This window comes from Delphinapterus leucas, chromosome 12 (assembly GCF_059928025.1).
Source record: "Delphinapterus leucas isolate spDelLeu-1000000601 "Yukka" chromosome 12, BTC_Dleu_Yukka2, whole genome shotgun sequence".
Classification (NCBI taxonomy): domain Eukaryota; kingdom Metazoa; phylum Chordata; class Mammalia; order Artiodactyla; family Monodontidae; genus Delphinapterus; species Delphinapterus leucas.
Window position 1 is genome coordinate 47,313,102 of NC_143140.1, and position 20,406 is coordinate 47,333,507.

The 20,406-nt window shown below is 39.2% G+C and overlaps 1 protein-coding gene across 2 annotated transcripts in view; it reads left to right on the forward strand.

Annotated features, from left to right (window-relative positions):
- FIG4 (FIG4 phosphoinositide 5-phosphatase) overlaps positions 1 to 20,406 on the forward strand; it is a 137,994-nt gene that overhangs the window by 81,780 nt on the left and 35,808 nt on the right. For both annotated transcript variants that reach the window (XM_089921926.1, XM_022554244.2), the window contains exons 17-22: positions 6,554 to 6,612; positions 8,989 to 9,136; positions 11,713 to 11,796; positions 13,554 to 13,749; positions 14,760 to 14,842; positions 16,930 to 17,016. In XM_089921926.1, coding sequence (XP_089778052.1) covers positions 6,554 to 6,612; positions 8,989 to 9,136; positions 11,713 to 11,796; positions 13,554 to 13,749; positions 14,760 to 14,842; positions 16,930 to 17,016 — 657 coding nt within the window. The remainder of the gene's footprint in view (positions 1 to 6,553; positions 6,613 to 8,988; positions 9,137 to 11,712; positions 11,797 to 13,553; positions 13,750 to 14,759; positions 14,843 to 16,929; positions 17,017 to 20,406) is intronic.

The following is a 20,406-nucleotide window of genomic DNA, read 5'->3' on the forward strand; positions in this document are numbered from 1 at the left end:
AAATGTGAAATGATAAAGAACTCAACATTTCAGGAGTCAGTCTTTGGTTTTTAAGTGTGGTGTCTAAGCAGCCTCACTTTGGAATTCCAACGCTCTTTCCTCCAAGAAGCACAAGGAACTCTTGGTGACACTAGGGAGGACAGGAAACTAGAGCGGTGGCGCTAGTGGCAGATACCACTCCCACCACCCCAGCTGCTCAGTCTGAGCTTTCTAGAGTCATTCAGCAGTATTGGTTATTTTGATGACAGTTAAATTGGTAGTAATAGTCCCCAAAGAAATGAACTGTTTCCCTGAGGTGTTTTGACAGGACGCCCTGTAGCCCAGGCCTCAGGGTCAGGTAGAATTGGAGTCTCTGCAGTGGTGTGACCTTGAACTAGTTATTTAATCTCTCTAAGCCTCATTTTCCTCATGTACAAAAAGTAAATGACAGGACACACATCACAAAGTCATTGTGAGGATTTAATAGAGGACTCTTAACATTTTTAATTGAAGAGTCATGTACTGATAATGGGCAGCATTTTTCACATACGAGGTTGGAGCCTGGTGCCTTCTGCTCAAAGGCCTGTGATGTCAGGTTTGCTCCTAACGCTTTCCTCTCACAAGATCGGTGTGATGTAGTCCTTATTTTGTGCAACGATGCCTCTCAAGCACTACAGGGGTCATTACCAGTCTGGGCTAATTGTGTGGACAGACCACAAACAACTGGTGAATTAGCAAGTGCTGATGTTACAGTTGTTACCAAATTCTGTGATACTTCAGGAATATTTAAAATATTAAAGAAACGTCAGAGTTTATATGTTTCTCAGCTTTGTACTTTTAAGTACATATATTATTGGAATAGCCAGCTTAATACTTGAGCTTACTTTCCCTATAAATGAAGCAGTTCTGGTTTTTCCACTACATTTAAGATTAATAAATGATTGCTTTGAATTTTTGCTGACAAAAATCTGGAGCTAAGTACGTTTATTTGATGAGAGATAAGTGTAAATACCTATATTTAGCTTTGTTAATGCAGCTGACTATGGGTAAATGTGGCTGACTTTCTAAAACTTTATATTAACTTAAAGTATTGAAGCTCTTAAGATACAACGTGGGAACAAACAAAACTCGATTTTCTGTTGCTGAAATTAGCTAGTAAATTACAAGCGTAAGTTAAAACCACTTGCTCACCTTGAGTAACCACTTGCAGTGTTGGCACTTATTTGTGGGAATAAAAGGAAGCTGATGTTACATTCCCATTTAAAAAAAAAAAGGAAACTGAAGTGCAGAGAGGATGTGTCTTGACTGAGTTTATTCAGCTGGTTAGATGGTACAGCAAGAATCAGCTAGAAGGCTCCCACTGAAAATAAACTTAACAAAGTAGATACTATGTCTCTCCTGGTCTCCTGGTTTGTTTGGTTTTTTTCTCTAGAATGTCAAAATTCCAAAAATTGGATTTTGGCATCAACAATTGATACTCCTCATCCACAGTACTTATAAAGACTGTCAGATAAATTTCAGTGCTTTATTTTGGACTTTCTAGTGTCACCGCCTATACCAGTTATTTTGATGACAGTTAAATCAGTATTATAATTCTCAGAAGGAATGAACAGTTTAGCCAGAGGCAGTAACCAGACAGGAGCATGGACGTCAGGGTAGAGCTGAGTTGGAATTTCTGCAAGTGTGTTACATCTGGAAAACTTGTTTTCTAAACACCTGGAAAACTTGTTTTCCCAACTGTAAAATGGAGATGACCATACACACCTCACAGGTCATTTTGAGGATTAAATGAGAAAATGGGCGGGAAGTACCTAGTACTGGGTCAGACACACAATCAACACAGTCCTGAAGCAGCCAGGCTCTGGAGAGACTGCCTGCAGTTAATACCTGTGTGACCAGAGGCAAGGTCCAGTTCTCAGTTTCCACATCAGTAAAATAGAGATAATGATAGTGTCTGATGTGTAGGTTTTTCTGAGAATCAGATGAGATCATATAAATCCGTAGCACATAGTAAGTCCAACAGGTGTTTGTATTGTTATTATTTTTTAAAGGGATTACATTCCCTAGTTGTAACATTTATTAAAAATCATATAGGATGGCCATAAAATCTAGAAACTTAGATAATATTATTTTATCACTTATTATAACATAATATCAATGAACACTTTATTATGTATTCGCTTGTGTTTCCAAACTTGGTGACCATCATGTATTTTATACTGTGTTTACCAATGATTTATTCTGAAATAACATTTTTATTGAATGATAAGGGAAGGGGGAATAAACCTAGCTCTGCCTAAAGTTTGTCCAAACCAATCCTCTTGAGGTAACTACTTTTGTGACTCAAAACCCCATGTTTATTGATGTGTTCAAAACCACTGATTGAAGCTTTGTTCTGAAATAGGTTAATATGTCATATATCATCTCAGATGCCATTTACTGAATGAGTGTTGATAATGTCACCAAGATACTTTTAGACTTTAAGCATTAATTATCTCATTGACTCAGAGTTGGGAGGTTTCCTGGCTCTATTCTCTGTCTGATATGTGAGTTCCCTCTGTGTATTCCCAGACTATGCTTGTCTGGCCCTGGTTTGTCAACAGGGGCATGTCTGGTTGAGAGGTAGCTTTCAGACAGTTCACTTACACGATTCTTCCTCATATCATGCCTATATCTGCTTCTCTATAACTTTTCCTAGTAATCTTAGTTCAACCCCTGAGACCTTGAGAACACAATTTCCTCATCCACTTGATAGTCTTTTAAATAGATGAAGACAAGTTCACACGTTCTCAAAATCTCTTCTTCTCCAGGTTAAATATGGCTCCACTTTCTTAGCTGTTTCTCCTGTACTGTAGTTCTAAGTCTGTTTAGCATTCGGAAGGCTCTCTTCTGTATTCCAGCCTATGTCAGTGCTCTTTTTAAACTCTGGTATCCAGACCTGGGTCCAATAGTAGTCAGAGTTTGGTCCAATTTGTGCCAACTGTTATGGGACCATTGGTACCGTTATTCCCCTTGTCCTGGATAATCTATTTTTTAATCATTAAGTGTAAGATTACATTAACTATTTTCAGTAATGCCATTGTAATGTTAATTTCTTGGGCTTCCTATCCATTGGGACTCCCAAGTCTTTTTTTTTTTTTTTAAGAAGATGTTGGGGGTAGGAGTTTATTAATTAATTTATTTTTGCTGTGTTGGGTCTTCGTTTCTGTGTGAGGGCTTTCTCTAGTTGTGGCAAGCGGGGGCCACTCTTCATCGCGGTGCGCGGGCCTCTCACTATCGCGGCCTCTCTTGTTGTGGAGCACAGGCTCCAGACGCGCAGGCTCAGTATTTGTGGCTCACGGGCCTAGTTGCTCCGCGGCATGTGGGATCCTCCCAGACCAGGGCTCGAACCCGTGTCCCCTGCATTAGCAGGCAGATTCTCAACCACTGCACCACCAGGGAAGACCCCCAAGTCTTTTTAACATGTCCAAGTGCCACACCTTATCTATGCCATCTTGTCATGCTTGTATATGCTTTGCCTGCTTCCAAAAAAGTATGTAAATATATATCCTTTTTATTAACTCTTTCCTCGAGTTTTGTAGCTTCTTCAGAATTAATCAGCTGGCCATCTTGATCCTACAAGTCCTTGATGACATAGGGTAAGTCCTTGAATAGAGTAGGGTAGATGGCAGAGCCCTGTGGGATACCATCGCACAACTCCTTCCACCTTAACATTGTTTTGTGATGTTTGGTTGGAATCATTTAGACAGCTGTAACTTACTATGCTGTCAACGCTTGACTATCCTGTCATCCTGCTCACATTTCTCTGTATTGTTCACATGTATCAATATCAACTTGGCTTTGCTCAAGTCCATATATATTATTTCAGAGGGCTCCCAAGTTTACTAGGGGAATTAAAGAGTCTTTTAAGATCTTCCTAACCTTTCTATGTGAGCCAGTGGAATTGAACACTCTTAATACTGGGGACTGAAAAAGAAGAAGCTGACTTACTAGGTATTTATGCAAAGGAGGAAGTGGGACCAACCTGCACTCTCCTGTCCTCTGATACCTGGTCCCAAAGCAGATTTCTGTCCCAGTGCAGGTGCTCTTCCTCAGGGTGAAAGTGCCTGGTGGGTCGGGTGATGAAGGTCCCCCAGTCCTGGGTTCAGTCCTCTTAGATGCCCTCCTCGTCCATCCATCTCAGCCCAGCTTCCCCAGGGCAGGTATTTCTTTGGGCTTCTTTGCTTGAGACCCACTCAGAAGAGTTGGACCTTTATTATTTATTTGTTTGTTTATGCCTCACCGCGCAGTATGTAAGATCTTAGTTCCCTGACCAGGGATTGAACCTGTGCCCCCTGCACTGGAAGCATGGAGTCTTAACCACTGGGCCACCAGGGAAGTCCCAGAGTTGGACTTTTAAAAAAGTATTGTTAAGTTGCTTTATCTTGCTTAGGGAGATACAGTTTAGTAATATTAAAAAAAAAATTATGGCCTGGTCTCAAAGCACTAATACTAAAAAAAAGCACTAATTAAGATGATCCTCTTAATTCTTTTTCTCCACATGGTACATTCTGAGTTAAAACACGTTCTTTATAATGTTTACTTCTTTTTCCTAAGTAAGCTCATCGTGTGCACCATTTTTTAGGAAATTACTTAACGCAAGCAGATACCTTCTCTTGCTCACGTGCGAATTCTCTCTCTCTCTCTCTGACACACACACACACACACACACACACACCCATGTCTTTTTCATTCCCCTGATCTGATAGTCTGAATAGCCTGGTGTGGCTTGTTTTTGTGAATATATGTGGATTCATAGAAGCCACTGGTCGTCTTTTTAGGTTACTCACAGTACGTCTCTAGTGAATATTTGTTTCATTATCTCGCCTGCACTGACATCACACTTATCGCTGTACAGTTTTTGGAATCTTTCACCCTCTCACTTTTGAACATCAAGACTGCATTTGCCCATTCCCATTGTCAGTTCTGTTCTTCACTGTTTCTTAAAAGATTATTGATCTCAACTGTCCCAGGACACTTGAGTGCTCTTAGAGAGGTTCTACTGCTTCCTTCCACCTCTTAGGCTGTGCACAGTTCCCTCTTATCTTGTGTATTTCTTTTTCCAGCATGAAACTTACTATGCCTGGTGAAGATGGAAACAATACTGGAATTAAGTAGCTCTACACTCTCTGTCATTATTTTCAACATGGCATTTCTAACATATACAGCAGTACTTGATACACAGTAGGTGCTTAATAAATGTTGAAAGACTGAATGAATTCTCTGTAAGCAGCAGACTTATCCCTTTTCTGTTCTTTTCATGCTTTTAAAGCCTTGCTATTCAAAAAGTAGTCTAAGGACCAGCCCCTTTGGCATCACTGGGAGCTTGTCATAAATGCAGAATCTCAGGCCCCACCTACTGAATCAGAATCTCCCTTTTCACAGGATCTCCAAGTGATTTTTGTGTGTACACTGATTTTGAGAAGCACTGCTCTAAAGCATAACTTCAGTCTCAAGGCAAAACTTCAGGAGTCTTTCCTGTTATCATAGTACTACCCACCCTACCCCCACAGTTCACTAGGCTCCCCGGTTCTTTTCTTGGTCATCCTTGGTCATGTATCTGCTTGCCATCTCTAGGAGAGTTCTCTACGTTGCCTGTTTCCTTTAAATACTCCCCATTCATCATAATTGGGGTTATTCAAGGTTGTAATGTCAACATTTTATTTTTAGAAAGCCTTTCATTTATTTTAAATGATCTTTTAGCATTTTTGGCTGTAGGCTCTTTTTTCTGAACCTTTTGAAAATCTGTTGTTTTTTTAAATTTGATATCCCATTTTACATCATTCCCCTTCCTAGCTCTCATTAGCTTTGATATAGCATTTTCCTCATAAATATCCATTTCATCAGAATTTGATTTAGAATTAAATTCAGTGTTCAGAGAAAAGGCAGTTCAGGATTCTTTCAGATTCTCTGAGTTTTCTAGCAGAAATCCAGATGATTGAAATTCCCAGCCTTACTCTGACTGGCCTCTATAATCAAGTAGTGAATGTTTACAGTTAAAGATTAACAGGGGCTATACTATTTTTTAAGGAAATTTGTTCTTTAGGCTTATCCATTTACTTAATGATTTTCCTGAACTGTTTAACCATATACACAGACCCAGACACATAGAGCAGAGTAGAAAAAGTAATCTAACTCTGAGATAACTACGCGCAGGAGAATCCTACTTGTAGGACTTGGGTCACAGTCCCGCTGCTCACCGGGGGGCAGGGTAATAAAGTAGGCACAGTAAACAGCAGCTCATAGAGTCTGGCTTAGTATACCTGAATCATTTTTAGCTAAAAGTAGGTAACATCACAGCACCTTGACTCTCAGACGTGTACATGGCATTTTTGTAGATCTATGATGTAGTTGAAACAAGAAGGGGTTGGGAAAGGAATGAACATGTTGAAGATCTACTGTGCCAAAAGCTTCACAGCTGTGTTTTTAAAAGCATCTTACTCTAGACCATACACCCTTTTATCCAGTGAATTGTAGAAAATCTACATTTACATTTGGGCCATCTTATCTCTTTTTTTTTATTTTTTTTTAATAGTTATACTTACTGGTGGACACCAGAGGTAATAAAACATTTACCACTGCCTTATGATGAAGGTAGGTATACTGTTTCTCTTTTAGTTTTTATACTAATATATTTTGGAATTATTCTTAAATGAGCTTGATGCATTCAATTCTTTGTGTATAATATTTTATTAGAAAGAAATGAATGACTACTCACTGTTATGTCGCTATTACAATAGATAGGAGATTGTAACATCTTAGCTTTTTTAAAAAAATTTTTTATTGGAGTATAGTTGATTTATAATGTGTTAGTTTCAGGTGTACAGCAAGTTAATCAGTTAAATATACATCCGCTCTTTTTTTTTAAGATTCTTTCCCCATATAGGCCATTACAGAGAATTGAGTAGAGTTCCCTGTGCTGTACAGCAGTTATCTATTTTATATATAGTAGTGTGTATATGTCAGTCCTAATCTCCCAATTTATCCCTCCCCCCTACTCCCCTGGTAACCATAAGTTTGTTTTCTACATCTGTGACTCTACTTCTGTTTTGTAAATAAGTTCATGTGTAGTGACTCTACTTCTGTTATGTAAATAAGTTCATGTGTAGTGAGTGACTCTACTTCCGTTTTGTAAATAAGTTCATGTGTACCTTTTTTTTTAATTCCACATATAAGCGATATCATATGATATTTGTCTTTCTGTGTCTGACTTACTTCATTCAGTATGACAGTCTCTAGGTCCATCCATGCTGCTGCAAATGGCATTTGTTCTTTTTTATGGCTGAGTAATATTCCATTGTATCTATGTACCCCATCTTCTTTATCCATTCCTCTGTTGATGGACATTTAGGTTGCTTCCATGTCCTGGCTATTGTAAATAGTGCTGCAGTGAACGTTGGGGTACAACATCTTAGCTTTTTTTTTTTTTTTTTCCATCAGAGGCATAGCATTTTACTTTCAGGATTCAAAGCTAGTACAGAAACATTTATACCAAAAGGTAAATTTGTTCAAAAGGTAGAAATTTAATATAAAGATCATTTTGGAGGTTGTATACCCGACAGAGGAGCCACCAACTGCATCTGGAGTTCCTTACACGTGCTCTGTGTACCATCCATCACTGTCACGCTCTGAGGAGCTCCTAATCTGCCTCCTAAAACCTTCCTCCAGCCTCACAGAGGAGAGGAGTGAACTCCTCAGAGGGAACGCACTCAAGATTATAACTCCGGGCCACAGAATTTCCTCTGATCTTTCAGGAGGAAAACAGTAAATAGAATTAATTAATGAATTAATTAAAATTTTGAATTGCCTCCCCAAATTGCAAGCATTTATAGTTGGGAAGTTCTAATTTTTTTTTTTTACATCTTTATTGGAGTATAATCGCTTTACAATGGTGTGTTAGTTTCTGCTTTATAACAAAGTGAATCAGTTTTTAAGGGCAGAGATTGTGTTATACTTTTATCTAAGTAGCCTGATACGTTATATTGTATCTTACAGTTATTAGGTATGTCCCTCAAATGTTTAGTGGATATAATATATTAGTTCATCATTTAAAATTAGTACTTGATGTATGTCTAGATATTTGGGGGGAATGGGGAGGAAGTGAAGACCCATTCACAAGGAGAAATAAAAACTTTTCCTATATCTAAGCAGTGAAAAAAAGTACAGATGTGTGTATAAAAGTACATTTTAGTCACTGAAGTTTAAATTATCTATTTGTCAGAAAGGCACGAAAATTTTTATATTAAAAGAATATAATTTGTTCCCAAATTAAATAATTGACCAGTTTGCAATAGAGTTTATTCTTGATTCTGTTACTGATTCCCTGACCACGGGCAAGCCAGTTTTCCCAGTTGTGAAAGGATATTAAGATCTATTGCCAATCTGGAACATTCCAGTTGAGGACTCCATCTAGTCATGGTTGACCATCCCAACTTTGGGTGGTGAAGGCCATGAAGTAAAAAAGGTTGCAAATGACTTTCGGTTCTTAATAAATTATTAATTAACTTCTAAAAAGTATTTGTTACCTTGAAATTCTGGGCAAAATCATAACTCATATTGCTAAGATTTGGTTCTGGGAAAAAGGATAGGACTTCAACAGCCTAATATTGCCCGTAAATAGGATTTGAAATATAAAGGAAAATTTAGTGAAATTGCATAATTTTTATCTAGAAGGCAGAGGGTATTTATTTAAGAGCAAAAAGGAATTTAAAGAACTGAATAATTTGATTTCTAAAATAATTCCCCACTCCTACCCCCCTTCCAGAGGTCCCCATCTCCTTAGAGTTTGTCACGCTCAGCTTTGCAGTATATATTCTGTGCACATATCTTGTTCCTCTTCCAAGCGTGAGAGTGCCAGAGGCAGGAGCTGAACTTGTTCAGTGCGCTCTCTGTGAACACAGTTGATATTACAGAAATATTTGAGAGATGTAATCTAAAGGCTTTAAGAGTAACAGGCAGTATCTCTCTTAGTTATCTGTGCTGCAAACTTAAAGAAGTTGATAGTGAAGAAGTTTCACAAATACGAAGAGGAGATTGACATCCACAACGAATTTTTTCGACCATACGAGCTGAGTAGCTTTGATGACACCTTTTGCTTGGCTATGACAAGTTCAGCGCGGTATGTTGTGAGTTCTCTGAAACTGGAAGAATTGGGGAGCTATAGTTTTCCTAGTTTGTACAGCTATATCTTACTTTACTCGGAATCTGCTCTGTAAGCCTGCTAGCAGGTGGTTGTCCAGCCTCTGAATTCCTCCTGCGACTGGGAGCCCGCTACTCAGGAGGCTGTCCTTCTACAGTTAGACAACTAGAGTTAAATTCTTCTCTTAGATAAGTTGAAATCTGCCTCCCTTCGGTCCTAATTTTTCATTTGGAATAAACTCAGCTTCTTAAGTTGAACTTAGAAATTGAGAGCCAGCATAAATTAGTGGACAAAAAGCATAGTCTTTGGTATTAGAAAGGCCAGAATGTGAATCTTAGACCAGCCATTGCCTACCTGTGTGACCTGGAGAAAATTATCCAACTTATGTGAGTCTGTTTCTTCATTTCATATAGAGAGGGGTGTGTATCACACAGACACACATGCACCAAGTGCCTAACGTAGTACCTGGCACAGGTGGGTTACTCATAAGTGGTGACTCTTATTATATTACTGTTTTTATTAGGCACAGGACAAGTCTAGTTCCTCTTCTGTGTGATAGCCCTCTAGATATTTGAGAAAGCAATATTTTTTTCAGGGTAAATATCCTTCTTTCTTTCATAACTCATATGACATTGTTTGTAGACATCTCTCCACCTTTGAACATACTTCATTTTTCTGTCTCTTTTCGAGTTTGGCGGAGCCTTTTAGGAAGATGATGGTACTAGATTAAGAAAATCAGGCAAAGAAAATCAGTTTTTGATCATTATGTTTTATACTAAAGTTTACATTTTTGTATTTACATTTTGTATTTTTCATTTACTTCAAATGTGATATATGTATGCCTAAACTTAACATGGTACATGTAGAAACATATTCCATGGTTTGTTTCCTAGAAATCACTCTACATTTTGCTTCAGTTTCAGATAGAAAGTTTGGAATTCTCACTTGCTTCATTTTCAGTTACCTTGTTAAAGTTTAGCAGTTGTAACTGTAAGGTTATTGTCATTTTCCAGAATTTTTCAACTCAGCAAAAGGTGAATGATATTACTTATATGTGTATGTACAGATATACAATCGATTTTATTTATTGGCAGCATTTAATGCTCTGTAAAGTTCCTACAGATACTGAGTTAGAGAACACTGAACCACTGCTCTTAGGAGAAATACAGGGTTAGTTTCCTGAAAACGTCTGGTCATAACATTTTCCTCAACCAATCAATACGTAATCTTATTTTGTATGCTTCTGTTAAAGATACCTTGTATAACATATATTGTCAATTCATTAACATTGATCTCACAGCCAACAGCACTATAACTCATGCCTGAATGAAGCTTCTCTAACTCATGTATTTTCTCTATAACATACAACTTTCTTCTGCTTAGAAACACCAGGCAACTTCCGCACTATGCGTGGGGGCCATTTTAGACAGTGAAATCTCCAAAAAGCACAAAAATGTGAAAAACATGGCACTAAATAGACTGTGAAAAGGACACTTGTTTTCAGTATGAGAGCTAAAGCAAGAAGGCAGAGTGTCACCTTGTTCTCCCTCGGTTGGGAATGTGAGCGTTGGGTTACTCTAATTTTTCACTGCACTACACATGCGCTTGTCTGCGAGTGATCACAAAAGCTCTGAGTGTTGCCTTTGGGGATACAAATAAATTTTAGTGAGTAAGCAGATTCTCAAATATGGCATCCACAAATAATGAAGATGGACTGTGTATGTTCAAAAAGAAAGAAAGAAAAATTAAACCACTTGCATTTTGAAAACAACATTTTCAAACTGTTAAGTAGGCATTTTGTGTCAGATTCAATATTACTTTCTTTTCCTTCAAAAAATGTAATATTGAATCACACACTTGGAGAAGTATCCTTGCCAGAAGTTATGAGTCTTATCTGCATAAATCATGCAACTGTTGCCTTTTTGGCATCTGTTAAAGGGCTTCAGCGGTAATAGTAAAGTAGGCCCTGTCTCGTGAGGAAGTAGCTTCAGCTTATCTCAGTAAGTGGTAAATTAACAGTTTCTATTTAAAGTGTTTCAACAGTGTTTTAATGAATTAACCCCAGCCTAATGAGGTAGGTGTTGATACTTCAGTTCATACCACTGCATTTTTGATCATTATGTCCGCCTCCTTAGGTGGTGTTGTGTAATAAAAACATTGTCCATAAAACTGAGCAGCTAAGTGTCTTGCCATTGGTTTTATGAGTTTAATTTTACCCGAAAACGAATTCGTGATATACAACCAGAGGGTATGCATCTTAGCAGTAATTCAGATACCAACTCTCCTCCAGTAAACAAAATCTTAAATTCAAAACTATTGGGTCTCTTAATCAGAGAAAATTCACAGTGAGGACAGCTAACATTGAAGTTACTGAGTACCATTAGTTCATGGGGTTTTACGGCCCAGATTACCTAAACTCCCCTGATTATTTGGCTTAGAATATATATACCTCCTAGGGCTAAGAAGGAATTGTGTAAGAATGTGAATTGAGATAGAAGTGGACAGTCCTCTGGATGGACAGTGATTCACATGGAATTTTCTTCCCCTTTCTTCAGTGACTTCATGCCTAAGACTTTTGGCATTGATCCAAGTCCGTTTACAGTGCGTAAGCCAGATGAAACCGGAAAATCAGTATTGGGGTAAGATTTGCATATAGAATGAAATTTTAAAGATTCATGTAAAATAATATAGCGCTTACAATATAATTTCCACCAAAAACTAATAACTTCAAGTCACATAGTTTGGAGCAGTCCATTCACTGCATCTATACAGGTAGCTTTTTTATAGCACTGGGATCATTAAAAAGTGTTAGACACTGAAAGTGTAATTCACGGGAATTCCAGCAACACGATGCATTTTACTATTTTAAATCAGGAGTTTCCCAGATGGCGTAAAGGCAGGTAACAGATACTATGTATGTCCTTTAATATCTCAGCATCCTGTTTCCCACAACATAAAATGCTTAGGTAAAAATTTATATTAGTTGTATTTATTTTCGTTGGCATCCTGAGGCGGCAACATTAAAGCAAATGCTCAGAGAACTTAATAGATTTTCTGTGTATTACTGTAACATTGTTTTGGGGATGACTGTTATTATATGCAATAATATGAGGAAGAGAACAAACCATGTTTACAGTCTTTATGCTTTGAGACTGGAATGAAATGTGTTCTAGCATAAGAATCTCTGTTACTGCCACTGACCTGAATAATCCCAGTGATAAGATTTCTCCTAGGCCCTGGCCAGAAACCCTGGCCAGCCTGTAGATTCTGAGTCCTAATTGTATTTGGGAGTGTGTACGGGGGCCTAATTGGATTCTAGCTACGTGTGATTTACACAATGAGATATATATTACTGTTTTCCAGGTACACCATTTATGTGGCTTAAATATGTGGCCTTAAATAGCTGCATGTTAAGCCCTGGACCAGATGCTAAGAGGAATTTAAAAGAAGGTTAACATCCTCAGGACATTTAGAATTTAAGGAGTTCCTGGGACAAATACGTAAAGGATCAGCTCTATTAGTGTATAGTACTGAAATGTATCAACTTTAATTTTTAGTTGCAGAAAGTTAGAAATGAATTTATTTTCTGTAATATCTAACCCGTGGTTAGATAGTATTGCATGTTTCTTTCCTAAAAATGCAGAATATTATGGTATTTTAAGTCCCTTGCAGAAAATTTTTTAAAGTAAGAGTGAAATATTAAATATTTTTCATAAACGCCAAAAATATTACCATAAAATGTTTTCTGAATTAAAACAATATTCTTACTACTCTCAAATTTGGCACTAAAATAGAAGTAAATAAGTGTGGGCTTTTTCTGTGTTTTTCCCCCCATCTACTCCCTATTATTAGAAGGAATGTTCAGAAAATATAGTTATTTAGTAATAAAACAATTTAAAATGTTAGTTTATGTTCATCAGTTGCTCATTACTTTGGTACAAGTAACCAGCTGCCAGTGATTGCTAAAAATTCATAGGAGGGACGGAAATATACATGGATTTGGCTATCGACCCTTTCTTGAAGCTTCCACAAATTATAGGTAATTTTACTAATATCTCAAACATAATAGTCTTCTATTATGGTATTATAAATTTTGAAAATACTGATTTCACTTACCAAAGGAAGACACAGTAGCCAAGTGGTGAAAAGACTTTTCTGCACACTACAAGCACATACTTGTTTATTTTCTGAATTTATAACAAAGCTTAAATTCATATAAGGTCAGCATGTACATGATAAAAGATTAAACTTTAGCACAACTTGAATCCAGAAGCTGGCTTCTCACGGTCATTTTCTTATGCTTCACCAGGACTAAGGCTTTGGGACACAGCGATACACAGTAAGCGTTGAGGGTTCGGTTTACAGATGGTTCACATCCGTATTCATCTTTTTAAAGAAACAAGAGCAACAGAGAAGAAGCTGTGTTACAGCGGAAGACGGCTGCCAGTGCCCCACCGCCGCCCAGCGAGGAGGCCGTGTCCAGCAGCTCTGAGGACGACTCTGGGACCGACCGGGAGGAGGAGGGCTCCGTGTCCCAGCGCTCCACGCCCGTGAAGATGACTGACACGGGCGACAGTGCCAAAGTGACGGAGGTCAGGGGCCGAGGAGAGTGTGCAGTCCGGCATGAGGCTCATCTCCAAAATCCCGCTTTCAGTTAAAAGGCTGAGAGCAAGAAAAAGTCACATTACCTCACTCATACCTTTCTAATGCACAGTGTTGCAGGCACTGCAGAGATGAATACATCTGACAAAGACATTACTGAAAATGCTTTCTGAAACTGGTGTTTTTGCTTCCATGTGTAACAGTAAACTTCTTGTCACTTCAGAATTCTTAAAAGAATCCTGTCCCTCTTTGAGCAGCCCATCCACTTATTACTTTGGTACAGTAGCCCATCCGTTTATTCCCTTGCTCAGCACATTGTTGGAATGCAGGGTTTGGATCTAGGCCTCACAATCTTTGCATAACCCCAGTGGGAAGTTCATCCTGTTCAATTTGACATTACCAATATACTGCGGGGAAACAAAAGGCAAGTAAACCACAGAAGAACCAAATTTAGCTTTTGGGAAATTTGCTTTCTAGAAATGGCCAAAAGTCATTAAAGCTAGACACGTTGCCATGGGTTGGGGTTGGCAAACTACAACCTATTGGCCAAAACATCCTGCTGCCTGTTTTTGTAAATAAAGTTTTATTTACAACCAGCCATGCCTATTTACAGCCATACCTATTTGTTTATATATTGTCTATGGCTGCTCTTGCCCTATAACAGCAACAGAGTTGAGTAGTTATGGCAGAGACAGTATGACCCAAAGAACCTAAAATATTTACTGTCTGGCCCTTTACAGAAAATGTTTGCCAACTTCTGCACTATACAAAAGCAATTAGTAATTACTTAATAGTTTTTTACCCTAAAATAAACTATTTTAGGGAAAATGAAGTCAGATTTTTAAAAACCATTAACTGAGAAATTTAATGAACCAGGTTGAAGAAACATTGTGATTGCCTTTGTGGGAAAATTCACAGGTTCATTTTCTTCATCTTTGGAAATTATTAATATTCTAGATGTCTAAAACTTCTTCCTGGTTCCCTTTTCTTTTGACCCCAGAATGTTGTCCAGCCCATGAAAGAGGTGTATGGAATCAACCTCTCAGATGGCCTCTCAGAAGAAGATCTCTCCATTTATTTAAGGTAAAGTATTTTCATGAGAGATTAAGGACAAATGCAAATGTAATACAATACCTTATATCTAGTGTAACGTTTAAAAATTGAAAATAGTCAACAATACAGAAGGAAGTGAATTCCACTTGGAATAAAATAGTAGCATTTAGGTCAAATTCTGAAACAATTTATATTTGGAGTTAAAAGGCCTACTTACTGCCTGAGACTCTCAGGGCCCCTCAGTGATAGAAATTTATGATGCTTACTTGTATTTTCACTGCCCATAAGCTGCAAACTGAAGTTCATAGACATCTCTGCATTCCTGCATTAACAAATCCTCAAGATCAAGTACCTTCTTACAAAATGAACTTGGGATACAGACAGCTGAGGACCTTGTATTCCCTTCAGCTCGGGGTTGGGGTGGAGAGCTGCTGGTGGGAGTGGAGGCTGAGGAGGGAGAAGGAAGCAGTGATGTAGGGGCACCAATTCAGAATGTTATCAACCTTTATTAGGAAGACCTAGCTAAAAGGAGGCGATCTACCAAAAGGTATTCCCTGAAATCACGTATATAATTTTGTGTGTCTGTGTGCGCTTGCAAAGATTCATAGTTATCAGATTCTCAAAAGAACTCCTCACCTAGAAATCCTTAAAACTCTGACGAGACCACTGTAAACGCCCCCTCAACCTAATGTATGCATTAAGAAGACTTAATTATTGCAAGTGAACATGGACCCACTTCATCTAAGTTTGGCTTATGTAAACTGTAATATAAATGAGCACTAACCTCCAGGTCTTTTTTAAGGGGGGTATTTGTTTTGCAGAATCCATTGAGCTGGATATTTTCAGCTCTCTGCTTCAAACTAGTAAGATCTGCTGTAGAATATGTGAAATATAAAAATGTACGGCATTTCTTGACTACAGAAGCACTGGTATGACTGTGCATCACTGTCTTACTGGAAGCCAATTGAGTCGTTCCGAACTCAGCCACACCCTCCTCACTCCTGGATACACAGGCACGCAGTGACATTCATACAGCTGTCACACTCCGTAGCTCAACTCTTTAGGAGGTAGTTGAAGTGGGCCTTCATAAGCAACATGATCTGGAAGAATGGTTTATCTGGGGTTAGTGACTGAGTAATATGACTTTATTGCAGAGAGCATAAGTGTACATGTCAAGGCTGTTCACTTGCTGAAGATAAAAGTTTGGATAAGAGTAATCTAATTTAAAAGTTTTTCATAGTGCTGTACTGATTGAATAATTGGTAGTTTCTTCAGCACTTTTCCTGACTTTTAAAAAAAGCTCATAAAAACTACAAACTGCATCCCTGAGGGGAAGATGGGTGCATGTAGCACAGGCCACACTTCAGATGGGTACACTTGAGAAATAGCAGTGGCCCATTGCCAGGCATCCTCTTACCTTGCCGAGCTGGCCTGGGGCGAGTCCCTTTGGCCTTAGCTGCGAGTCTGGATTAGTGTCGTTGGAGGCTTCTCTGAGGGGATGGCGGGGGGGCAGTGGTGCTCAGCAGGTGGGCTCCTTAGTCCCCTCCAGCTCAGATGAAAGTACTCTTCCAAGCGGCTGGCGTATGTATACCTGGGGATTCCTGTGGTCCTGAGGAAACCAACTCCATGCCCTGGGTGCTTAGCAGCATCCTTGCTCCAGGAGATGGATCCCTAGCCCGATCTGGCGTTTCCTTGTTGTTTGTCTCACTGCAGACATCCCCGTCCCTGCCACTGCCTCACGTTTCCCCATGCTTCCTGCTGCTGTCACCCTTAGATACGCGAGGCCTTACAAGATCATCTCCCTGGCTTCAGGAACATTTTGGCTCAAGTTCTGTATCACGTTTGAGTAAACGGGATGCAACGAAGTACACGTTTTGTTTCATTCCTATGTCCATGGTTACGACTTACATTTTAACCCATTCCTCCTTTACTTCTCATAAACCCGTTCTAACATCAGGCAGTCATTTTATAAATCGAGTCTTGTGTCACATAGGGTACTCTAGTGTGCTTTTCTGACGTAAGCATATAACTGTCGTTTGAAGGCCCATATCATTTTGTGCGATCTACGGAATTTGTGGCAGGTAGTTCTTTAGCTTTGTATCTGTTATAATTTGTAGATTTGTGCAACTGGGGCAGAGTCAACATAAACAAGACAAGAGCAGCCAGCAGTTCTGTTCCAGGTGCCCAGATGGAGTTATAAAATTGTAAGTACTAGATTAGACTTGTAAAAAAAAAAAAAAATCTTTGTATTCATGCCATTCGGGGTACTTTTTTTTAAGACTTTATGAGAAAGACATTGTCTTGTCCCCAAATTAGTACCGGCACTAAAGCATCTCCTCCTGGTGTAATACCATATCCGAGGAAAACTGGGTAGCTGTGGGGATGGGGGAAAGGTTGGGAGCCTTGCCTTGCCTTTGGAGGTGGGACTGGAGTTGGTGGGGATTTTCCTCCAGAAACTCTGCTCTCCAGTGGATAGCAGTGGGATGAAAAAACAGCTCTGACCCTGGAGACAAGCTCCTCAAATTCAGTGCAAGACCCTTGAGGGCAGGAGTGGTTTGTCTTTTCTAGCTCTATATCTTCATCAGTTCTGTTAACTTGCTGTTTAGTGAATAACTTGGAGTTTAGTAAATTCTTAAATAAATAGAACTAGGTTCATATCCTGACTTAACACTCTGCCACTTTTTTTTTTTACCTTGAGCAAGTAACTTAAGTCCTGTGGGGCTCAGTTTCTTTATCTGCAAGATGGGTTAATGGTAGCACCTGCTTCATAGGAGGATGGTGAGGCTGAAATGAAATCATGCGTACAAAGTGCTGAGATCAGTGTCTGGAATACGTCCGCAGTACGTTGTGATCATCACCATTGTCCCTTTCTTCTTCCTATTTATCATTGTTCTCTGCTTGTTGGGACCAAACAAAGCAAAGGATGTGACCAGGAGTGGCTCCTGATGCCATATGCTCAGCTGAGTTTCCTCTATAAAAAGGGGTCACTGTGGTGATTAAATGAGGTAGGATATGCAAGGCATCTAGATCAGTGTCTGGCACAGAGTTGACATTTAGTAAATGTTCTCTTCCCTTTTCTTGGTACAACTTTATCAGTTTGTTTAATAAATTATTTGATAGATACTGACTGCCTGACTTCTCCATGTACTACATCTGCGTGTTCCTAATTGTTAAGAGGCTACTATAGTGATCCAGGCAAAGACTGGTGCCTTAGAGAATAGTGGCTGGGAGGATTTTGGAAATGGGATGAATCTAGGAAATATTACAAAGTGAAATAGACTGGATAGTGAAATAGTTGGGTATGGGGAAAAGGCCTTACCGAGGATGGCCGTTAGGTTTTTTGGAAACAATAGGTTTGATTCATTCATTCATTTAGCAAATAGGTATTGAATACCTATTCGGACCTGTGTTAGGACCATGGACAGCTGCCATTTATCAAGGTAAGGAGCACCGTAGGAGGAACCTGTTTGCCTTTCAAGGGGGATCAAAGTGGCCATGTTTAGGAGGCAGTTGAATCAACTGATCTGGAACTCAGAAAAGAGCCTCTGGGAATGTGAATGCATGTTGGTGATAATTAAAGCCTCTGGTTAAAGATGACAGCACTTAGGAAAAGAGAATAACAGAGTGAGAAAAGGTCTACAGCTGAGTCTTGAGGGGATCTGAGTTTAACGCTGAGGAGAGAGAGACAGAGATGGCTAATCAGAGAAGGGGAAGGAAAACCAAGACTGTTTTATCACAGCCTCCAAAAGGGCTATTTATCCCTTCTTTCTCTCCCCTTCACTATTTTTTTTTCTCTTTTTTAAAAAACATATGAACGGGCTTCCCTGGTGGCACAGTGGTTGAGAGTCCGCCTGCCGATGCAGGGGACGCGGGTTCGTGACCCGGTCTGGGAAGATCCCACAAGCCGCGGAGCGGCTGGGCCCGTGAGCCATGGCCGCTGAGCCTGCGCGTCCGGAGCCTGCACTCCGCAACGGGAGAGGCCACAACAGTGAAAGGCCCGCGTACCACAAAAAAAACCCAAAAACAAAACATACGAACTCCTATTAACTTAGAGACAGTTTTTCTTTCGTAGGTCTAATTAGCATATGGAAGTATGAGCTCCCAAATGAACTGATAAATATGTGGCCAAAGAAGGAAAGTATTTCAATGTGTTAGTAAAGTAAGAGACTCTGTTAACCAAATTATTCAAATGATTCTTCCATTAAAATAGTATGGCACAACTTAGGAGGAGCAGGTGATGAAGTGAATATAGCATTACAAAATAAAAGGAAAACATGTTCCCACATTTCCTTCAACACTGTGTCTACTTTGATCTGTAATTGGTCTTGCTGTTAAGTTACTTTTAAATTCCTTTTCTCAAAACATTTAGTGTTTGCTTTTCTGAGCCTTAGCACAGATGAAAACCATGTGAATCTAGGATTTTTTTTTAACGTTTTCCACTTAATTAGTAAAGAATCGAACATGAGTGTGTCTTGGTGCAGCATCTTCAGCAGGATAACAAAGAGCTTGGTAGGCTCTGCATTATGTTGTCATGGCAACTGCTTGAGAGTGTTGGTTTTTGGTGTGTGTGCACGCGTGCTTTAAATTGAAACTGTAACTAGGTTCTTAAAATGTCAGCTCTTCAATTTTAAATTTCTAAAGCTATGCCAAAACCAAGAGAAATTAGATTTATATGAGATCCTGGAAATTCTCATCTTATTATGTTTTGGGTTCTGGTAGTTTTTAAAATATATTGATAGTAAGTTTATTTTAAGTTTATATACATACATATGTATCAACTCATCTCTGGACAATTCATAATCTTACCAGTTTTTCTTGAAATTATGAGGCAAACCAATACTCCTTTTCTAAATATGAGGTATACAACAACCAATGTAAACTATATTGACAGTAAACAATAGGCAGGGAGCCAGTGGACTAGGGGCTCCTGAAGCAGAGGTGCAGAAACCTGCATGGGGAGCTGGGCACGGTCACCCAAGCTCTTGCAGGACATTTCTTAGAAGCGGATGTTAAACCCCAAACTAGTCAATGTCTGCACCGGCAGCCCAAACACTCATAGCTGTATTCTGTGAGTGTGACCCTCCCTTCGACTCATGCCACTCCCTAGGTGTATGGGTGGTGATTAGGGAGAAATGACATCAGCCAACATTTCCTGAGCAGTGTGTGATGGGCACTATGCTATGTACCTTAATCTATATTAACTCAATTCTCACAATAACTCTAGGAAGTAGGTCTTAACTATCATCTTCATTTTACAGATGGGGAAACTGAAGCACAGAGAAGTTATGTAACTTTCCCAAGGTCAAACAGCTAGCAAGTGGAGGAACAGGATTCAAACCCAGATGAGCTGGCTTTCCATCACTAAGCTATAAATGCCTAGTGTTACCAGCTGCTCTTATACCCACAGTGGTAAAAATACTGGGTTATTAGTGTGACCAACCCTCATTTTGATCTTCTGACATGATCTAGTTTGTAGGCAGCTCTGTATGCAGACATAATGTTTCAGCCCCATTGAGCTTGAAAATTGTTTTTAATATTTAAAGAGAATATACCTTTACTCTTTTCCTGGTACCCAGCATATTGTCCCAAACGTA